General features: G+C 49.2%; 1 protein-coding gene across 10 annotated transcripts in view; it reads right to left on the reverse strand.

Moving 5' to 3' along the window:
- Window positions 1-19301, reverse strand: part of LOC133340908 (disks large-associated protein 3-like) — a 54811-nt gene that overhangs the window by 12909 nt on the left and 22601 nt on the right. For all 10 annotated transcript variants that reach the window (XM_061549394.1, XM_061549400.1, XM_061549395.1 and 7 more), the window contains 6 exons: window positions 16726-17380; window positions 14672-15814; window positions 7819-8177; window positions 5292-5436; window positions 2810-3041; window positions 1367-2259 (listed from right to left, as the gene is read on the reverse strand). In XM_061549394.1, coding sequence (XP_061405378.1) covers window positions 1367-2259; window positions 2810-3041; window positions 5292-5436; window positions 7819-8177; window positions 14672-15814; window positions 16726-17334 — 3381 coding nt within the window. In that variant the 5' untranslated portion in view covers window positions 17335-17380. The remainder of the gene's footprint in view (window positions 1-1366; window positions 2260-2809; window positions 3042-5291; window positions 5437-7818; window positions 8178-14671; window positions 15815-16725; window positions 17381-19301) is intronic.

The raw sequence follows: 19301 nt of genomic DNA on the forward strand, positions 1-19301 counted from the left end.
AATAAGAAAGTAATAGGACTTTTTAAATCGCAAAAAATCGCAGCCTTTGCGATTTGCTAATCGCATTGTTTCTAATTTCGATTTGAAATCGGTTAATCGTTCAGCCCTAGCTTCTACCCAGCAACGCGCATAGCCAATTTCCCCTCTGGTGAGGATGCTACAGGCAAGATAAAAGCACACAAAGCCGAACTCGATTTCAACTAAACTATTTTTTATTTACCGGGTAAAGCCCACTGAGCTATCAACTCTTTTGCAGAGGCGACCGTGCCACATGTGATAGCTCATTGAAGTGGCCGATAGTCGCAGCCAAATAATCGAAATGTGGAGGGGGGGGGGGGGGCAAAAGCGGAGGAACCCAGAAAAAATTCCGCACGACCATCACGAAGGGAGAGAACACGCACATTCCAAATAGACAACAGGCGTTACCAGGGTCCGGGATCGAACCCACAACCTCCTGCGTACCAGGCGAGGGAAATAAGAACTCCTCGGCACCGCAGAGTCCAAGCCAGAATTATGGATAATCCTGAAAGGCTACCGAAAATAAATGCATAAAAATCCATTTAAAAATAAACTACACCAGTAAAAAGCAGACTAAGCTGCACACGATAGAACGCAGCAGAATGCTCTATGCAAATCATGGGTATGAAATTCTATATGCGCTTAGTAAGGCTAGGAAGTGTAAGACGCTATCAACGACTATTGACATGCAAATGTGCATGAGTAATTCTAAAGCCATGGTCTATAAAGCACTAATCTGTTGTGTGGGATTTGCACACTAATCTGCACACACACTCACCTGCATACTCACACACACTCAACAAGACGCTTGCACACAAATGTAGTGACGTAATGGTGTCACTCGGGTGTTCGCGCCAGCTCGTTACAGGAGTGCAACCGTGCGTCCTAGAGCCTCTCTCTAGCACCAGAGTAAGTACGGCATCTCAGCCAGCCCTAGGGGGCATAGTCCTGGTGATGGCCTGAGAGAGAGGGTGAGGGAGGACGTGGTAACCTGAGTGGGGCACGTGATGCTCGGTCGAGATCCTTCGGGAAAGGTCTCGAAGGAGGCGTGGCCGAAGGCGGAACGAGGCCACGCCCAGGACCATAAAGGGGGCAGTCTCGGGAGCGTTCTTGACTCGTCTGTGGAATCAAGCCGGGATCCTGCGTCTCGTCGTCTTCGGGTCTTCGTCTCGAGTTAACTCGCTACTCACATAGTTAGCCACATCGCCTACTATGGAACCAAAGTTACGTTCAGTGTTACCTGCTAAAGTTGTTAAATAAAAGTGTTGCCTCGCAGTACAGAGTGTGTGCCTCCGTGTTGAACACTACACAAACACACACACCTGCACGCTCGTACTCACACACGCACCTGCACACCCACGGAGAGACGCTCGCTCCTCTGCGACACCTCCGTCGTGGCCGAATCCTCCGACGCGACGCTCCCCGCGTGTATGCGGCTCCTTGCCCTGCCCTCTGTGCCGCTCGACGGGCCGCTCGAACTGCCGCCGCCACCACCACTTCCGACTCCAATTCCCGTTCCGGCACCACCAGCAACGCCAACAGCGCCCGTAGCAGCAGCATTGATAGCTCCAACATTGGCGGTGCCAGCTTGATTCGTTGCAGAAACTCCACTACCACCACCAGCAGCGGCAGAGGCAGCCGCCACTCCATCAGCAGCGCTAGCCGCCATGGCCCGGGCGCTGTCGAGGCTGTCCAGAGAGTCGCTCAGCTCCCACGAGCTCCCATCAGCCGCCGGGCTCTTTGCCGACAGCTTCACGGTGGCGGCGACGGCGGCGGCGGCGGTGGCTGCGCCGCCCGACGGCCAGCGCTCCCTGTCGCGCGACTTCTCCGAGGCGCGGCGCTGGCTGTGTCTTCGCTCGGGTGGCCCGCCCGAGATGGGGCCTCCTCCTGACCCTCCGCTGCTTCCTCCTCCTCCGCCGCCACCGCCTCCACCGCTGCCGCCCTGCTGCTGCCCACGCTCGGAGGGCGGTGGAGCCGCGGGGGTCGTAGGAGGTTGCGCAAGGGGACCACCTCCTGCTGTTGCTGCTGCTGCCACGGACGACGTCGAGGCTGCCGCGGCGGCCCCCGAGCTGCCGCCCTTGGCGCCGCCGACCTTGGAGGGCCGGGGCGCGTCATCCTGCGTCGACTCGGTGCTGCTCTGCGTCGACACGGACGTGGACGCCTTGGCGGCAAATGGGCGGTGCGATGACTTTAGCGGGAGCGGAGGGAGAGACTTGCGGCACACGGTGGCGTACGTGGCCACTGGCGGGTAAGAAGAGGCGTGCGCGTGGAAGAGCGCACATGCAAAAAAAAGACGCGACAACAACAGTTTTCGATGTATAAACGATAATTTAAAAAAATTACTGTTTAGTACAATTGGTAAGGTTCACGTGATGAGTGTAGCCTGCTGGTAAGAAGCAGTGTTGCTGCGTGATTTTACCCAATGAAGAAATTTACGAGTAATTTTTACAAATTTGGCATACATGGGGACCGTGGCGCCAGCACAATAGGCGTCTTTGGAGATTTTATATCCACGGTTAATACACCCACAGAATGAATCAGAGCGGCCACCAGGCCCAAACTGAAAACCTCCGTCACGTGTGGCAAACACGCTCCTACTGCTTGGGTCAGGTCACGTGCTTCGAATGAGGCATTAGACATGGCCTCGTCTAAATCCGAGCAGTCGGCCCAGGCTGTCCACAAAATCAACTGAATCTTTATTTAGACTGGAAGAATCCGATGAGCCCTATTTGACAAATGCCCAGTAGGGCCATAGATGTCCAGTAGGTCACAGATGTCCACACCGACTCACTCGGAGTGGGCGACTTGGATGCGCTGCCCCCCATTTTTCCCGCTGGGCCCGTTGCTGCCGCCGCCGCCGCCGCTACCGCGCCTTCCTCGCCGTCTTCGCAACCGGCCTGGATGGCGAAGAGATAGCTGTGGCGCCGGGTGCGCATGCAGCGAGGCAGGTCCAGCGCCTCCATCGCCTGCGAGCCCCTGGGACCCAGGCCCTGGCCGGCTCCAGGCACGGCCAGCTCCCGGCTCTAGGAGGCAAATAAAATATATCAACGCAATCATTGGACCTCCTTTGTCAGTACCAAAATATGAGAATAGGTTTTTCCCCTTTTATCTGGCAACAAAACAGATGTTAAGTTGTTAAAACACCAAACTGAAACCTTTTGTTGCCAGATAAAAGGGAAAAAACCTATTCTCATATTTTGGTACTGGCAAAGGAGGTCCCATGATGTAGATGCTCACCCCGAGCTCTCATTACTCTGATAGTGCATTGTCTTTGGGCTGTACGCCTTTTGGCGTCCTCTGGTCTAACACCGTTTGAGACGAGGCTCAAAAGAAATCTGTCTCTTGTGTGGACCAATCAGTTTCAAGGACAATGCATATATTACCAGAGTATGTTTTTTTTGCATTCTGACCACAATTATTGTGGTTAATGCAGACATGATTCCTGGCACAAGGTTTCAGTTTGGTGTTTAAACACCTGTTTTGTTGCCAGATAAAAGATGAAAAACCTATTTTCATATCAACACAAGCGAGAGAGATTCACCAGGAGTAGAGACGTATTCGCCAGACATAGAGAGACATATTCATTGGACGTCGACAGACAGATTCGCCAGATGTGGAGATACAGATTCATCAGACGTACGGAGACAGATGTATGCATGAACTTCTGTCGCACCGTACGTAGCCAACCATGCTAACTGTAGGTGCGCAGATTCATTGGATGTAGAGAGACAAATTCGCCAGACGTCAAGACAGAGATTGGGCCTGTAGGACTAGTTCAGGGGTTGGAGGTGTGTCAGTCTTTCTTTTTTCTTAACAAATCCCCATTACTTCCCAGAAGATAAAATGTGGCCCAGTTACCAGCTCGCACTGTAATGTGTGAATGCAAGAGAAAACCCCCAGAGTATTGTAAAAGACAAAACATTCAAGTATGAAAGGAGCGTAACGTTTAAAAAACTAAAAGCAATATAAAAGAAGGGCAAACTTTTAATCTCCCTTGGACGCATGGTGGATTCTCTCTGGCTACTTGAGTTTCATTCCACAACGATCTTAACAAACACCCTAAAGAGCAGTGGCATTATAATCATAATAATTTTTGTAATATCACAATGTAAACAATAATTATTATAACATAATTAATGATAGTTGTTCATTATAATAATTATAATAACATACTCCATATAATACGAACGAGGTATGACCCATTATGAATCCGTGACTGGGTGATGAAAAAGATTTCTCTGCGCTGCCCTCTGTTGACCACAACGCCTCCATGCAGCAGTCGACAGCACCAGGCCCTCTCCAGGCGGAGATATGACCAGATCAGATGAGGTCTGGGTGGGTGATCTGGTCCAGAAGCGGATGTAGAAAAAATTAACCCGTAAAAACAAAGTTTTTCACTATAAATCCTTTATATGCGTGGCGGCTAGAGTCCTCTCGTCCTCTGGCTTGAGATGGCTGCCACCTATGGGTCAGATGATTGCCTGCCACCATTAAGCAATTGGTAATAAAATATAAAAAAAAAATTCCTAAAAAGTGTAAAATTTTGGGAAAAAAATTTTTCACGAAAATAAATTGTCACGCACAACGAGTCTGTGTGCAAAATGTCAGCTCGATTGGATCACGGGAAGTGGGTTAAAAAACGACCGAAAGACTTGCACGGTCGTAAGCGCGCAAGCAAGCAAGCAAGTGAACTTAATATAAAGGATTTAAAAACGACCGAAAGATTTGCACGGTCGTAAGCGCGCAAGCAAGCAAGTGAACTTAATATAAAGGATTTAAAAATAGCTTTCCAAGGTGAGGGGTGAAGGGGCCTGGTAGTGCGACCAAAAATTCCAAGGCTTTTTATTTTTTTAAACAGGGCCCCCTCCATTGATCAATAAAAGCATTCCATGTCTCTTCCCTGGTGGATATCAATAAGATACTAATTTTATGGATCTCAAGGCGGGAGGGGGAGGGGGGCAATCGCCCCCATCCCGCCCCCACCTTCCATCCACCACTGATGAGCACCTCCGTTGGAGCTATGTCACCGCAGCTATGCACTTTTAAATGATCGAGATTGAAAACGAATTTCTGAAAAACTGCTTGTTGTGTTTAGTTTGCTGCCCTTCCCCCGCATGCCTCCGATTAGCACGGTTGTTTACGTAAGGTACGAAAGAAGCTCCACATACATACATACACACACATGCACTCATCAGGTCACAGGTCAAAAGCACAGCTGGCGGCGGGGCGGCGGGGTGACACAAAACGATATCGAAGTGGCTGCTTGCGCCCACCTGACCGTGCCGACTCAGCTGGCTGTGCTGGCCCCAGGTGTTGCCCTTGCTGTGCGAGTGCCCGTCCTGCGCCGTGGAGATCCCCACCTGGTCCAGACTGTCCAGACTCCGGTTCAAGCTCGCCTCCTTGAGCAGCCGGGGACAGCTGAGACACGCAGGCACACAAAGACAAGTCAACCCGTGTAGCTTATGTACAGACCTTGGGGGGCGACGGGGGGGTAAGTGCTGTTAGCGAACGCCTCAACGAAGACCAACTGGGCGGACGAGGAGGGTGCGGATGTTTCCAACGCCGTGCCCGTCCATATTTGTCTTCCCCGGTTCTGATGTTTACACATCACACATCACACATAATCGCCACTTGATGTCAGGTTCGCAGGACGCCGTTACACTACCACTTCACACACGCGCACGCACACACACACACACAAACACGCAAGTACACACCAATGCAGCTGGAACGAGGCTAAGTTATCTTCATGGCCCGGTGGCTTAGCTATCGAGTGTGCAAGCCGTGCAGACTGCATTGTGGTCCTGCGGCCAGAGGGGCACAGGTGCTGGGCTACAAAGACAGGGGAGAAAATTGGATAGGGAGCCACCATTTCATATAGTGCACCAGGGCCATGCCCTTCGGTCCTTGTTCGAGCTTAAAGCCACCTTGAGAAATATTCTTAGGTTTTTTCGGTAAAGTCACGTAGATAAAAAATTAAAATTAATAAAAGTAAAATAAAATAAAAAATAAAAATCACGATGTTTCGGAGGCAACACAAGCTTCCGTCTTCAGGTGGAACCATCTCTTAAATACAGCAATCGTGCTGTGACGGTTCCACCTGAAAACGGAAGCTTGTGTTGCCTCCGAAACGTCGTGATTTTTATTTTTTATTTTATTCTTATTTTACTTTTATTAATTTAAATTTAAAATTTTTACCTACGGGACTCGTTGCAGTCACGAAAGCTTCAAATCTAGAATCACCTTGAGAAACTCCAACGTTTGATGAACCATCTCGCCTGTGTCGTCCATCTGCGCCTGCCCTCCCCTCCCTCCGCTCCCTCTACTGGCTTCCCATGGCCCGCAGGGTCAGCTGTAAGATCACCTGCCTCTGCCACGGTACCTCGGGTTGTTTCACTGCGACTTTTTTCACTCCTGTCACCCTGCACTCCAGCTCGGGCTAAAACTCTTCGCAGCAGCGTGGCGGCTCACAACCCCCTCCACTCTGCACAAAGGACCGGTGCCATCGTCACTGCCGCTCGTCATGTCTCCGTGGCAGCCCTCGCCGCGTGGAACGCGGCCATCATCGTCCCGCTGCGCATTCCCAGCAGCAGCGTTCAACCTACGCCGACTTTAAATAGACACTTGAAGACCACCCCCCCCCCCCCCAGTGTGTATATTTAACTTCTTTTGGACTGGATGTAGCCAACCATGCTAATCGGAGGTGCGGGGGAAGGACAAACTAAATACAATAAGCAGTTCTAAATAAATGAGTTTTCAATCTAGATATAAAAGTGCATAGCTCCAGTGGCTTCCTAATATCGGAAGGAAGAGCGTTCCAGACGGCCGCAGAAGCGCATCTGACAGCGCACGATGCAGTGGCCGTCTTTGTTCGATGGCTAGCCAAGGATGACCGGAGTTTGGATGATTGCTTATTATCATCTGGCTGTCAGTCATTCATGCCCGTGAAATATTGTGCGCCCTCTCGATTGCATTATCACTATGGGGACCCAAAGTAACGAGAGGCAGAGACTTTTGCAAGACTCGCGCCGCTTCTGCTGCGAATGTTAAAAAAAGAAGCGATCCACTGTGTGCGATGGGACTGAAAGTGAAATAACCGGCTGGGGAGAGACCGTCCGCGTATTCTGATGTTTATTGCCAAGCAGCCGGCGGTGATGGGTGCGGGAATTGGCAACGACCTCAAAGTCTCGACGCGCAAGAGTTGTGCTGCGGGTAGAGGTGAAAGCCTGTTGCTCAACTAAACTGTTTATATTACCCGGTAAGGCCCACTGAGCGAAACGGCTCTTTCAAATGTGACCTGGCCACAAATGATTGCTCCACGAAGTGGCTTCTCATCATCGCGTGGACATTTATAGCAGCCAGATACTCTGAAGGTGTGACGTTGATTGGAAATGTGGAGGGACATGCAAAATATACAGCAAACGTCAGGGTCTGAATCGAACCCACGACCTCCTGCAAAACATGCGAGGCAGTTAACATCTTGCATTGAATGATCATCTGCCATTCAATGATCATGACGCGAGGCTGGGGTCACTGTTCAATTAAATAGTAGATTTGTTATTTATTCTAAATCTTTGTAACCCGTAATAAACAAATAGAATCAAACATTCTAGATTTGAAGCTTTCGTGACTGCAAGGATTCATATTCTTAGGTTTTTTTCGGTAAAGTCACGTAGGTAAAAATTAAAATTAATAAAAGAAGGGTAAAGAACCAATTATCAGATTGCATTATCGTTACATATTCAAAACAGACTTCCTGCCTGTTAATTGCGTATTCTTTATCTCCTGATGGTGGCTCACCTCATTGATGGAGGCCGCCTCAACGAAGACCGGCGGTGGTGCGGTGGCACCTCCGATGCACCACCACCACCAGCGCCACCACCGCTACTCCGGCTGCCTGCTCTGTGCAGCTGCTGGTGGTTGTGGTGCTGGTGGTGCGGCGGTGGCGCGGCGCTAGAGGACGAGGCACCCCCCCGCTGCTGCCGCTGCTGTTGCTGCTGCTGCTGGTGGTGATGATGTTGATGGTGGTGATGGTGGGGAGGGTCGCCCTCCATCGCCATCATGTAGCTGCCACTGCGCATCCGGCGGCACGGGATGGGGGCGACGGTTTCTGGGTGGGAGGGAGCGCAGCACCGCGGCGGGGCGTCGTCGTGCGGGACCTGCATGGGGACACAGCGGAGGGACGAGCAGGTGAGGCGAGCAGAGAGACACGCACGTGGACGCGTGCTCACACACACACACACGTGAACACACAAACAAGCAGATAAGGCACGTGGACAAGCAGGCTGACACGCAGGTTGAGGTGTGGACAAGCAGACTAACACGTAGATAAAGGTCCGGAAAGACATGTGGAGAAGCAGACTGACATACAGATAGATGTGCGGACAGACACGTGGACACGCAGATGGACACAGATAGACGGGCGGGCAGCTGTGTGGACAAGCAGACTGACACACAGAGGGACGTTTGGATAGACACGTAGACAAGCAGACTAACAAACAATGCATGCACAAACACAGATGAAAAAAGAGACAAGATCTCCCATATATAGCTATTACAGACTGTTGGGGCAAGTGCTGTTAGCGAGCATGAAGGCTGGCACGGCACTAGAGGGGGTGGGTGGCCAGCACCACGCCCAGCCGTCTTTGTCTCCTTAGTGGCGATATCTACACACCGTGCCAAGTACCCATTTGAGGCTGATTCGACCTAGGGGAGGCCCAGGACCGATTCATATAATAGTCACTGGTGTTGGCCATGACCAGGAATCGACCCTGGGACGCCGGGTTCGTAGTGCAGCGCGCTAACCACTGCACTGCACTGCACACACTAACACGTCAACCAACACACAGACAGGCAGACAGACAAACATGCAGAGAGACACGCACAGGCGCACATGGACAAGCGAGCATGAAGGACAAGTGAATAGACAAACATGAAATCTGTACAGAAATACAGTCAGTAAAGGAAGTTGGTCATTCAATCGGCCATTCAGAAGAGACACTCTATCCTCTAGGTGATGAAGTACGTACACTCCCCTCTGGGTTCGCTGGGCATTGGATGATAAAAGAGGGCTCACTGGGAATGAGGTAATGAAAGAGGTATCTCTGGACGTCTCAAGAGACGCTCGTTTGGGGGTGTAAAGTACGAGGCTCTGTGAACAGCAGCAGCGGAAATCTGAAATTGATACCCTGATCGGCAGATTGTAATGATTTTCCAAAACCAGCTCAATCCGGCTGCCTTGCGCTAATTTTACCGTGCACGAGACGTATATAAATGCACAAACACGTACACGTTGCTGTCCTATATACAAGTACTAGTTTTACTACCCGGCTTCGCCCGGGACTTGGATTCTTGTCTTGGATTAATTTCATATTCCCTTACAGTATTTCACTGAAAAACCCTGAAAAAATTGATGCTTGCAAGAAAGAAAAAAGCTGAAACAATAAATTCAACTAATTCAGTCATCACAAATTATTAATTCATAGTGTGATTATTTCAAAACTTTTCTATACACAACATTTTTGGTTTCTGTTTATTCATCGGTGAGAATGTATAATTTTGTTGGATCCTTTGCTCTTGACATTCCCCACATACAGCTGTCCACGTGAGAAGCATTTGTCTGTCAAATCCAAGCCCGTAACTTTAAGTGACTGTCCCTACGATGTATTAATGGTGATTGCAAATGCAAGCCGAACAGGAAAATGTAATCATTTGAATTAATATGGCATATAAGTTGGATTCAATGGAATCCTTGGAATGAAGACGTGCTCGCCTTCAAATGGACCAGTTAGAATCGATGCCTCGATGACATGAGCATTTAATGCCCTCACTGTCAGTCTTGATCCGTTACACAGTTTTGGTGGGTCCAAATTTCTTAACAGCATGATGGGAGATCCAACTTTCAGTACTAATTTGTGTGGCAGAATTCCGTTTGGATTCAAAGAATTAAAATATTCTACCGGATAGCTTGTCGCTTCGTCTTCATTCATACATTTGTCAATGGAGAAGAATGTTCGTGAAAGTGTTTGAATCATTTATTGAATAGATTTGTTGATTTCCTCAATTTTGACGTTTAGTGGTGTCAGAATTGCACATTCCTTAAGCCATTTGCGATTTAGAAGATTTGCTCTGATGTTTGGATACACGCAATTGATGATACTCTTCAGAGTAAGGCAAATTTTGCAGAATTCTTTGGAAAACTTGATTTTTCCAGTTTCAATCTTGATTTAAAGCTTTCGTGACTGCAGGAATCCATACTCTTTGGTTCTTTCGGTAAAGTCACGTAGGTATAAAAATAATAGATCACGACGTTTCGATCGCAACACAAGCAATCGTCATCAGGTGGGACAACCACAGCAAGAAAATAAACTGCTGAAGTAGGCGAGAGACCTGCCGTGGCACGAGGTTATATAGGAATCGGCAGTAGGGGGCGAGAGAGAAGGGGGGGGGGGCAGAAAGTGGACCTCGCAGCAGCAGCACTCGGGTCACTGGAGTAAAGTAAAAGTCACTGGTCCACTTTCTGCCCCCCCCCCCCCTTCTCTCTCCCCCCTACTGCCGAGGCCTATATAACCTCGTGCCACAGCAGATCTCTCGCCTACTTCAGCAGTTTTTTTTCTTGCTGTGGTTGTCCCACCTGATGACGATTGCTTGTGTTGCGATCGAAACGTCGTGATCTATTATTGGAGACTGCCAATTCAAAGCGCCGCAAGGACCATGTACCAGGTTTTAATGACGATGTCATGAAGCTTCTTATCGGTGTCGGGATCGGGAATTTAAGCAGAGATGATGTCGTCGATTTGATTTGTTTTGAGTCCATTCGTCAACCAAATAAAAATGTGTGCATGTGGAAGACCTCTCTTTTGCCACTCGACGAAATAAAGCCAATATTTAACCGAGCCAAAAACTTCGCCTTTGATGAGAACATTCATGCATTTGATGAGCTTCTGCTGGAAAATTCGTGCCACCAAATCATGTCGGTCCGTTTTTGATTGGCCGTAAATAAAAATTCTCTTCCATCTCTTTGCAATTAGGATTTAACGTGTACGTGATGAATGATGACGGCTCGCCTCCATGACGAACGTAGGTGATGGCGTCTTGAGCATATTCATGCATGGTTCGTGGCCCTCCGGTATATGTCGATGGCAGAATCACTAACTTAACGTGATTTTATGCATTGCCATCGTTCACAATCGCATCTTTCAAGTGAATGTAATCATCGACACGAAGTTTCTTTTGGTTCAATCGGATGAAGAGCAATCTTTCAGTCTCAATCTTAGCATACATGTCAACCAAATATTGATGCAGTAACCGTCGGTAATTTAGCAATCGGTTCTCATTAAATCGCACCATCAATCGATAGGCGTAGTACGACATTGCCGACACCATTTTGTTGGCTTTATTTGACATTCCTGGCTGAACTTGATTGATGTTGATGGCATATCCGTCCTCGCCACGTGGAAACATCAGCGGATATTGCAAGGCGTCATACGGAATGTGTATCTCGGAAATGCTTTTAAGATCATTGTTACGCATAGTCAAAACAATACCACACCTTTCAAAATAATGTCCAGCAATGATGATGGCGACTTCATTGACTACCGGTGCATTAAAGACATGTGCATGGCCTTATGCTGGTTTCTTGTTTGCCTTAATGACGATCTTTAGGCCTTCACTTGGATTATCGTCAAGTGCCATTTTGAATTGCTGAATGTAGCGATTGTTTTTGTGCAGCATCTTTTGCAAGGAAGCGATAAAACTTTTGCTGGTGCCAGGAATCACAGCACAACGACGCTGCGCTTCAGTTTCTTCGTCGCCAAGAAAGTAACTTTGTAGGAACCTTGACTCTTCGTTGGGCAGCGATAGGAGAGAGAGCCAACCTTGTGGTAAACTTGACCTTTAATTTACAAAGTTGGCATGAATCCAGTTGACTGAGGCATAGGCACAGATGTTCCAAACGAAGTCATTTGCAAACTGCAATTGTATTTGCGGATCAGGCTTAGATATTCTTTCGACTTTGGATGATCACCATTCATAAGGCTCTTCAATAGCTGGCAATTCCGGAAGCTCTGGCAACCAAATCTTTCGACCAGAACAGCACAATCCTGGTGTCTCGCCTTCAAACTTCAGCGCATCGCAAAAGGTGCACTTCAATGTCATTCTACCAATGACAATCGGAGGAACGTTTGAATAATCCAATTCAGGATCATAATTGAATGCTTCGTCCTTCAAATATAGACAGTTTCTTGCCTGTGAGGCGCCTTGTCGAATTCTCTCCTGCTGGAGTCGATATCTGCGAGCCTCAACAGTTTCAGCCAAAATTCGTTTCTGGTGAGCAATTAAATCACTTTGAATTCGTTGCTGTCGCTGCTCCTCGCTTTCAATAGCTCTCGAGTTTGAAGCTCGTAGGCGTTTAGGTGTTCGGCGCTCGTTCGTCTCTTCAACAGTCTCGTTGCTTCTTCGTCTTGTAGCAGTTCGCAATCGTTGTTCAGCAAGTCGCGCCTCTGTTTCCTCATCAGTTTCGTTGCTTCGTCGAACAGCTTGTTGAGTTTTGTGCGCTTTACGTGCTCGTGATCTTTTCTCTTCCAAACGGCTCGTGACAGCTTTTGATGTTTTGTGTTCATTTGAGTTTGATAAAAAATTGGTCTCTTCTTTTTTGGCATTGCTGTCACAGATATTCGTCGAGTATAAGCAAGGAAATGTACGGAATGGATGGAATCTGTAGGAAATGTCACAAAAACGTTATCAAGCAAACATTACATTTTTACTCTAAGTTGATTCGGCTCAGCAATATTGATTTACCTTCACGTTTACTTATTCAAAAATCTCGAAAAGTTTCCTTGAATTTACACAAACTTACATTGTAAATCTTTAACTATTGAAACACGCGATGAGGAAACACAACGTTAGAACACTTTTACAATTATAAGCATCTCTGACTGAACAAAATAATTAAGAATTAACGTCGCGAGATTTTTTTTCTAAATCGGATGTTTTTCACTCAAGGAAATTCAACCTTAAGCCACTTATAAGTAAGGTCGATTTTGGCAACAAAAGAGAATGACGTAGCGAGCTGAAAATAGTCGCGTTGACTTAGAAATTCCAGACAACATAAGCTGTGCAAATTTCATGACGCCAGAGCTCAGCGTTCGAGAGTTTTTGCTGCTTCACACAAACAAGCAGATGCATTTTCTGCTTTATAATTAAGATTACATGTATATATGAAAATACGTATGCAAAAGCTATTTATTCATGCACATGGACAATGATGTTCGTAGATGTATTTTTTATCACATAAATATACTACGTAAATAATACAAAATATAAAATGTTCAGTGCAAATGTACAAAATGGTAGCAATAGGTGCTTGTTTATACACTACAATACACATATTGTGCATGCTAAAATATACGTAAAATGCAGATAACGCACACGCACAATGATATTTATTTATATGCCTGAAAATACAACTCACCTACAGGTCACAATACACCATAGATCCCCGGACAGCCTTTAACAGACTGTTGGGACAAGTGCTCTGAAAGAGCACCGATGAAGGCCGGCACAGCACACAAGGGGCTGGGTGTCCAACACCACGCCAGGCTCGCTTCGTCTCCCCAGTGGCGATGTTTACAGGTCGCACCAGGTACTCAATTGAGGCTGAGTCGACCTATGGGAGGCCCTGGACCGATTAAGATATTTGTAACTGTTATTGGTCGTGAGCATGACTCGAACTCTGGTGACCTGGTTCATAGTGCAACATGTTAACCACTGCGCCATCATACACATACACACATACATCTCACCACAAATGCAAAGGCGACGAGGCCTAAAGAGGAAGGTGCGGGGCCTAAAGAGGAAGGGGCAGGTCGTCACGAGAAAGGGGCGTGGTCTAAACAGGAAAGAGGTGAGGCCTGAAAGAGGAAGGGGCAGGGCCTGAAGAGGAAGCCCAAAAAAGTGACCTCAAATTACAACCAAGCCCAAAAAAAACCCACGATTCTGAATTATTACGAAAAAAAACCTGAATTCAAATGTGGAGGAAGGTTTCAACCATGAACTTTCCTGTCAATTTAAGGAAAGGAAAGCATATAATCAAATAAGTGCATGCACGTGGCCAGTATACACGTTGGCCTGCAGTCTGGGCGCTTGCCCAGGGATCAACAAGCCACAAGGTGGACGACATCGAGGCTGACTGTTCGCGGAGCGACGAGGTGGAAACCATCGGGTCTGACTGATTACGGAGATGTACTTACGTTATTCTCTAGAAATAAAGAGGTCACCTTTTCAAGAATGGACGTCTCCAAGGAGTTTCTTTACAAATGCAGCCACAGGCTAGGTTATATTAGCATATTTTAGTCCATCGGTCAAATGGGTTTAAATGCCAATATTACCAAGCGAAAAAAATCTTATTCAAACAAACTCTGGGCTGGCGTTGACTACTCTAAAGTCTCATTAGCAGAATCGGGCCTATTAAACAAATGCTGATGGTTAGCAGGTGCCATCAATACTGATGACCTTGGTGTCTTACCATTTTGAGCTCATGCACAGTGATACATGCAGATATTATTACACCTTTACGCTGACAAATCCAAGCTGAGACACCGCGGGGCTCTATCACAAAGCCTTGGTGGGCGTATGTGCGCCTCGTGGATGGTACCTGGAGGTACTGGTGTCGCGGCGGGTACTCGGACCTCCCCTCCGAATTGTAGTAAGCCCAGGGGTCGCTGGGCGCAAGGGCCGGTGGGTAACTACGCCCGCGCACTGCCCTCGCATGCGGCACAGGCCCCACCACGGCTGCCCCCCCGACGGCCATCTTGCCACCAGGTCCAAAGCTCCCGTCGCTGTCCAAGTTGTCGTCCGAGCTCCACCCTCCTGCGATCACCCTCCCTCCTCCGCCCCGCGCCTCGGGCCTCCAGTCCCGGCTGCGGCTGCGTCTGCGGGTGCGCTCACTCGTGGCCGATGGGGCTTGTGCCGCTGCTGCCGCATGCTGCTGCTGCTCCCCACGGCTGCAACTCGGCTGCCGTCCAAGTGAATGCTCGCGTCTCCTTTGCTGCTGTTGCTGCTGTTGTTGTTGCTGCTGCTCAATGCCGTGCTCAGCCCAGCCACTCCCTGTCTGCTCCCAGCCAGGATGCGGTTCCCAGCATCCCCCACTGCCCCCACTGCTGCCGCCGCCACCACCGCTACTGGACTGGAGATGCTCGGCCGCTGATCGCGACTGCTCGCGATGAATCGACTGCTCGCGGCTGCGGCACGGCTCCCCGGACCGCGCCGACTCGCGGTGCCGGGATGGGTCGCGGCTCCTGGTGGGCGGCTGCTCCCAGGAAGAAGGGAGCGCTGGCTGCTGCTGCTGCAGCTGCTGCTGCTGTGGCGGCAACGACTGCTGCTGCAGCTGCTGCTGAGAGTGGAGCTCTTCGCGGCTGCGGGAGGAGTCACGGTGGCGCGAGGTCTCGCGGCTGCGGGGTTGTCCCCCGCCTTGGCCGCGCGAGGAGGCATCACGCGATTTCGATGCATCCTGGCGGCGAGAGCGGCGCGAGCCTCGACCGGACGACGAGCCCGACGAGCCGGACGTGGGCACGGTGCCGTCGGCCGCCCCCGCCGCTGCCGCTGCGTGCGACTTGGCGAAGAAGAGGCGCTGCATGGAGTGTACGAGCTGCCGCAGGCCACTGGGACTCTCGCTGCGGTCCTCGGGGGCTGGCGGGGCCGCGTCAGTGGGGCAAAGGGTCAGGGGCGGGCGCCCACTGATGCTGCCACCGCTGCCCGGTCCCCGTGAGCCGTACTGCCAGTCGTACATCGGCACGCGCTAAGGGGGACAGACGGAGGACAGTGCAGCGTCTTAACTCGTCGACAATCGCATTACGCATGTATATATTGAACTTCTTTCGCACCGTACATTGTCACCCTCGCTAATTGGAGGTGCGGGGGAAGGACCACAAACTAAACACAAAAAGCAGTTCTAAAGAAATGAGTTTTCAATCTCGGTCACGAGCTGCACTGGCGAAAAGCCAGAGGGCCGCGGCCCACACACGCATCTATATTAAATAAACCAATATCGAGGTAGGTGATGTATTCATAAGGACAGTATAAGACAGTGACAGATGCATTCACAATAGATGTAAGATGTTTGTGTAATAGACACGTGGTATAGGTGATTTATTTGAAAAGGGATGTATTCAGAACAGATATAAGTGTCAGGGGATGTAATCAGAAGAGAGGTAGAATAGCTATGGAGCCGTGCTGAGCCAGCCTGGCTCGCCAGGGTGTTATTCAACTACAGACTCTAAGCTGTGCCACTGAATGAGTCGAGACGGATGCAGGTGATGCAGTGACTCAATGTACATTAGCCCTGCCACTGGCCCTGCTTGGCTCGGAGCCAGATTAAAATGTCTAGTGAGGCCAGTGTAGCATGGTTCGGTTTCAGTTTGGTTCCCGTTCTGGCACGGTTCAGATGTATCAGTGGAAAAGGAGTATACATTTGTAAGGAGCCTTCCACTGGCTCAATTTGAACAGGTCTGACTTAATTTACGCAACTTCATTATGATAATGATGGCGATGATTCCCCCGGTGGGTAGGGAAGCGATAATAATGACACCAACGGGCTGTGCTACTGACGAAGCTGGTGATGATGATCGAACGATGAACAGCAAATGATCGGCGTGATGGAGATGACGTGAGTGACCATTGGGACGACGATCGTAGGGGAGGGTCTTTCACCTCGCTCGGTCGTCCGTAGTACTGACGCGCTAGCGCCTCGTCCACGGGACGCATCATCGTGCCGCGCGGCTCTTGTCCCATGGGGAAAGAGTCCATGGGCATCAGCACGTGGCGCTGTCGCACCGCGCCATATCCCTCCCCCAGGTCCGGCCCTTCTGCCGGATGCGGGCGCACGTGCATGTGGGCGGGGTTCAGCGGCAGGTGGGCCGAGCCCAGAGCCGAGTGACTTGCGCTGAGCGTCATGTGACCACCCGGGTTCATGCCCTGGTGGGCGGAGCCCAGCGAGTGGGTGGGGCCCAGGGTCATGTGACCTTGGTGGTGGACGGCACCCATTCCCGAGTGGGCCGAGTGAAGGCTCCCGTGGCCGAGGCCCATCCCCTGGTTGGCCGAACCCAAGGTCATGTGACCTGCGTAGAGGCCCGGGTGGGAGTGATTCATTCCTGAGTGAGTGGAGCCCAGGGTCATGTGACCCGGGTGGGAGGGGTTGAAGCCTGCATGGGCGTGGTTGAACACCGAGTGGGCGGAGTTAAAGCCCGAGTGGGTGGGGTTTAGTCCCGGGTGGGCTGAGTTGAGGCTGGGCTGGGATCCGTTGCTTGAGATGCCTTTCATTTTATTTGGTTGTCGAGGTCGTGCGCATCCACGTCATGTGGTTCACCTGCCCGACAACAAGACCACACCCGGAGATGGTTAACATGCAGCACACGCGTTCACCTGGCCACATGTATGTTATACAATCATGCAACAAATACCAAACGCCACACAGAATGAGCAACAATAAAAACCGCTTTTGTTTCTCGCGTGGACCAGTGGTCAGCGGGAGGGATCTCAGAGGTAGTTCTGTGTTATCCTCTTCAGTGGGCCATTCTTTAATAAGAAAAGTTGCACCTGCTCTGCATCAAGAGTGATCGTGATACATTTATGGGGGCGGAAAATAAAGAGTTCCCAGCAACGCAGGTTCAATTGCTGGCCATGGACATCAATGGCCTTTTTTCCCCCCGTACCTGTCTTGGACCACCCCTAGGTTGATTCAACCTAAAATTAATACTCAGGGTACAGGTGGCGCGGGATTACCACCCTCTTGCGTTCTACGGCAGCCTTACCGCGCGCTTGCTAACGGCGCTGGCGCCAACGGTTTTACACAGGCGAGGATCGAGAGCTTTTTAGTTTCGTTTATAATACGTACTGCACTGTATTCATATATTCCCACGTGTAACAATATATTTTTGGGTTTCCGTCAATTTAGAACACCTACACAGGCAGGCCAGATCCATCACTTGCATGTAGATGACACGCACGCACACATTCTTCTGCCGCTAGGGAAGGGGCGGTGGAATTGCTGTCATATCTCCACCTTTACCTCTCGTGAATCAAAATCTTTTGAGCATGAATCTAACGGGTCTCTTCTCTACACCTGAGACACTACCACCGCCCTTTCCACATTAAAACACTTCATCATCTGACGTCCGCCAAAGCCCAACCAAAACTTCATCAATAAGCTGAGAGGGCCTTACCTCTTAACTGGGGCCTCTCCGCCTCCCCATCACTTACCAGTCTAGTTTAGGCTGTTTAGTTAAACCCAGGTGCGGACTCAAGAGACCCAGATTTTAAGGTACAATGCTCAGAATTAAGTTATCGTGCATCTTGCTTTCATGCCGGCCCATCGGTCTAGGATTTCCTCAAAGGGGGTGGATCGCGCAACTTTATTCTGCTCTATTGATGATAGCCAGATGCGTTAATCGGGCTTGGTTCATGGTAGACTGCAGGTACATTTTTAATGAAATACAATTTTTAAACATACATTTACCCAGCATTTTTGCACTGGTTTATCTGATGATTCGGGGTCCCTTTGTGGCCGACTGGGCCCCTATGCGTCGCATAATGCTGCCACATACCCCACCCATAGTTGCGTCCCTGACGAGACCCATATATCCCAGGAGTGGACGGAAACTTGGTGAAAAGGAATTACATGATGACTTGTCAACACACATATGGTTAAATCACCAGCGATGATCATTTAATTAATAACGATAATATTATATCCGACACATATCCGGTGCCGGATTAAGCTAGTGCGGTGCCTGTAACATATGTTATAAAGGTGCCCTAAATAAAAAATAAAACTTTTTTTTACTTGCATAGTAAAGTAATTGTATTTTTTCATTTGCTATACAGCCAGATAATACGACAAATCACTAACCTTATACACCTAGTTCATAAAAGTTGAAGGCAGTATAGTACTATAGTAATAGAGCAAGTGCAGAATTACTGAAACGGAATTGATAGCTTTAAAGCATTTAGCGCGGGACCTTTGAATTTGCGGGGCCCGTATCATATGCTACTTTTACTACTTGGATAATCTGGCACTGTACATATCCTAAGCATGTTTAGCTAACTGCAATGATGGCCTTAAATCTTGTGTAATGTGACAGAACGGATAACATGAAGGAAAAAAAAACGCGAAAATACAGTTGAGGAATTTTTAAAAAAAATATAACTTCACCACTTTTAATAACCCCATCTCATCCACCGTCATCTTAATTTTATCATTGCTGTAAAGTGCCTTGGAATAAGCAACT

The sequence above is a fragment of the Lethenteron reissneri genome, chromosome 10, assembly GCF_015708825.2.
Source record: "Lethenteron reissneri isolate LAM-NWPU_2019-01 chromosome 10, ASM1570882v1, whole genome shotgun sequence".
Taxonomy (NCBI): Eukaryota; Metazoa; Chordata; class Hyperoartia; order Petromyzontiformes; family Petromyzontidae; genus Lethenteron; species Lethenteron reissneri.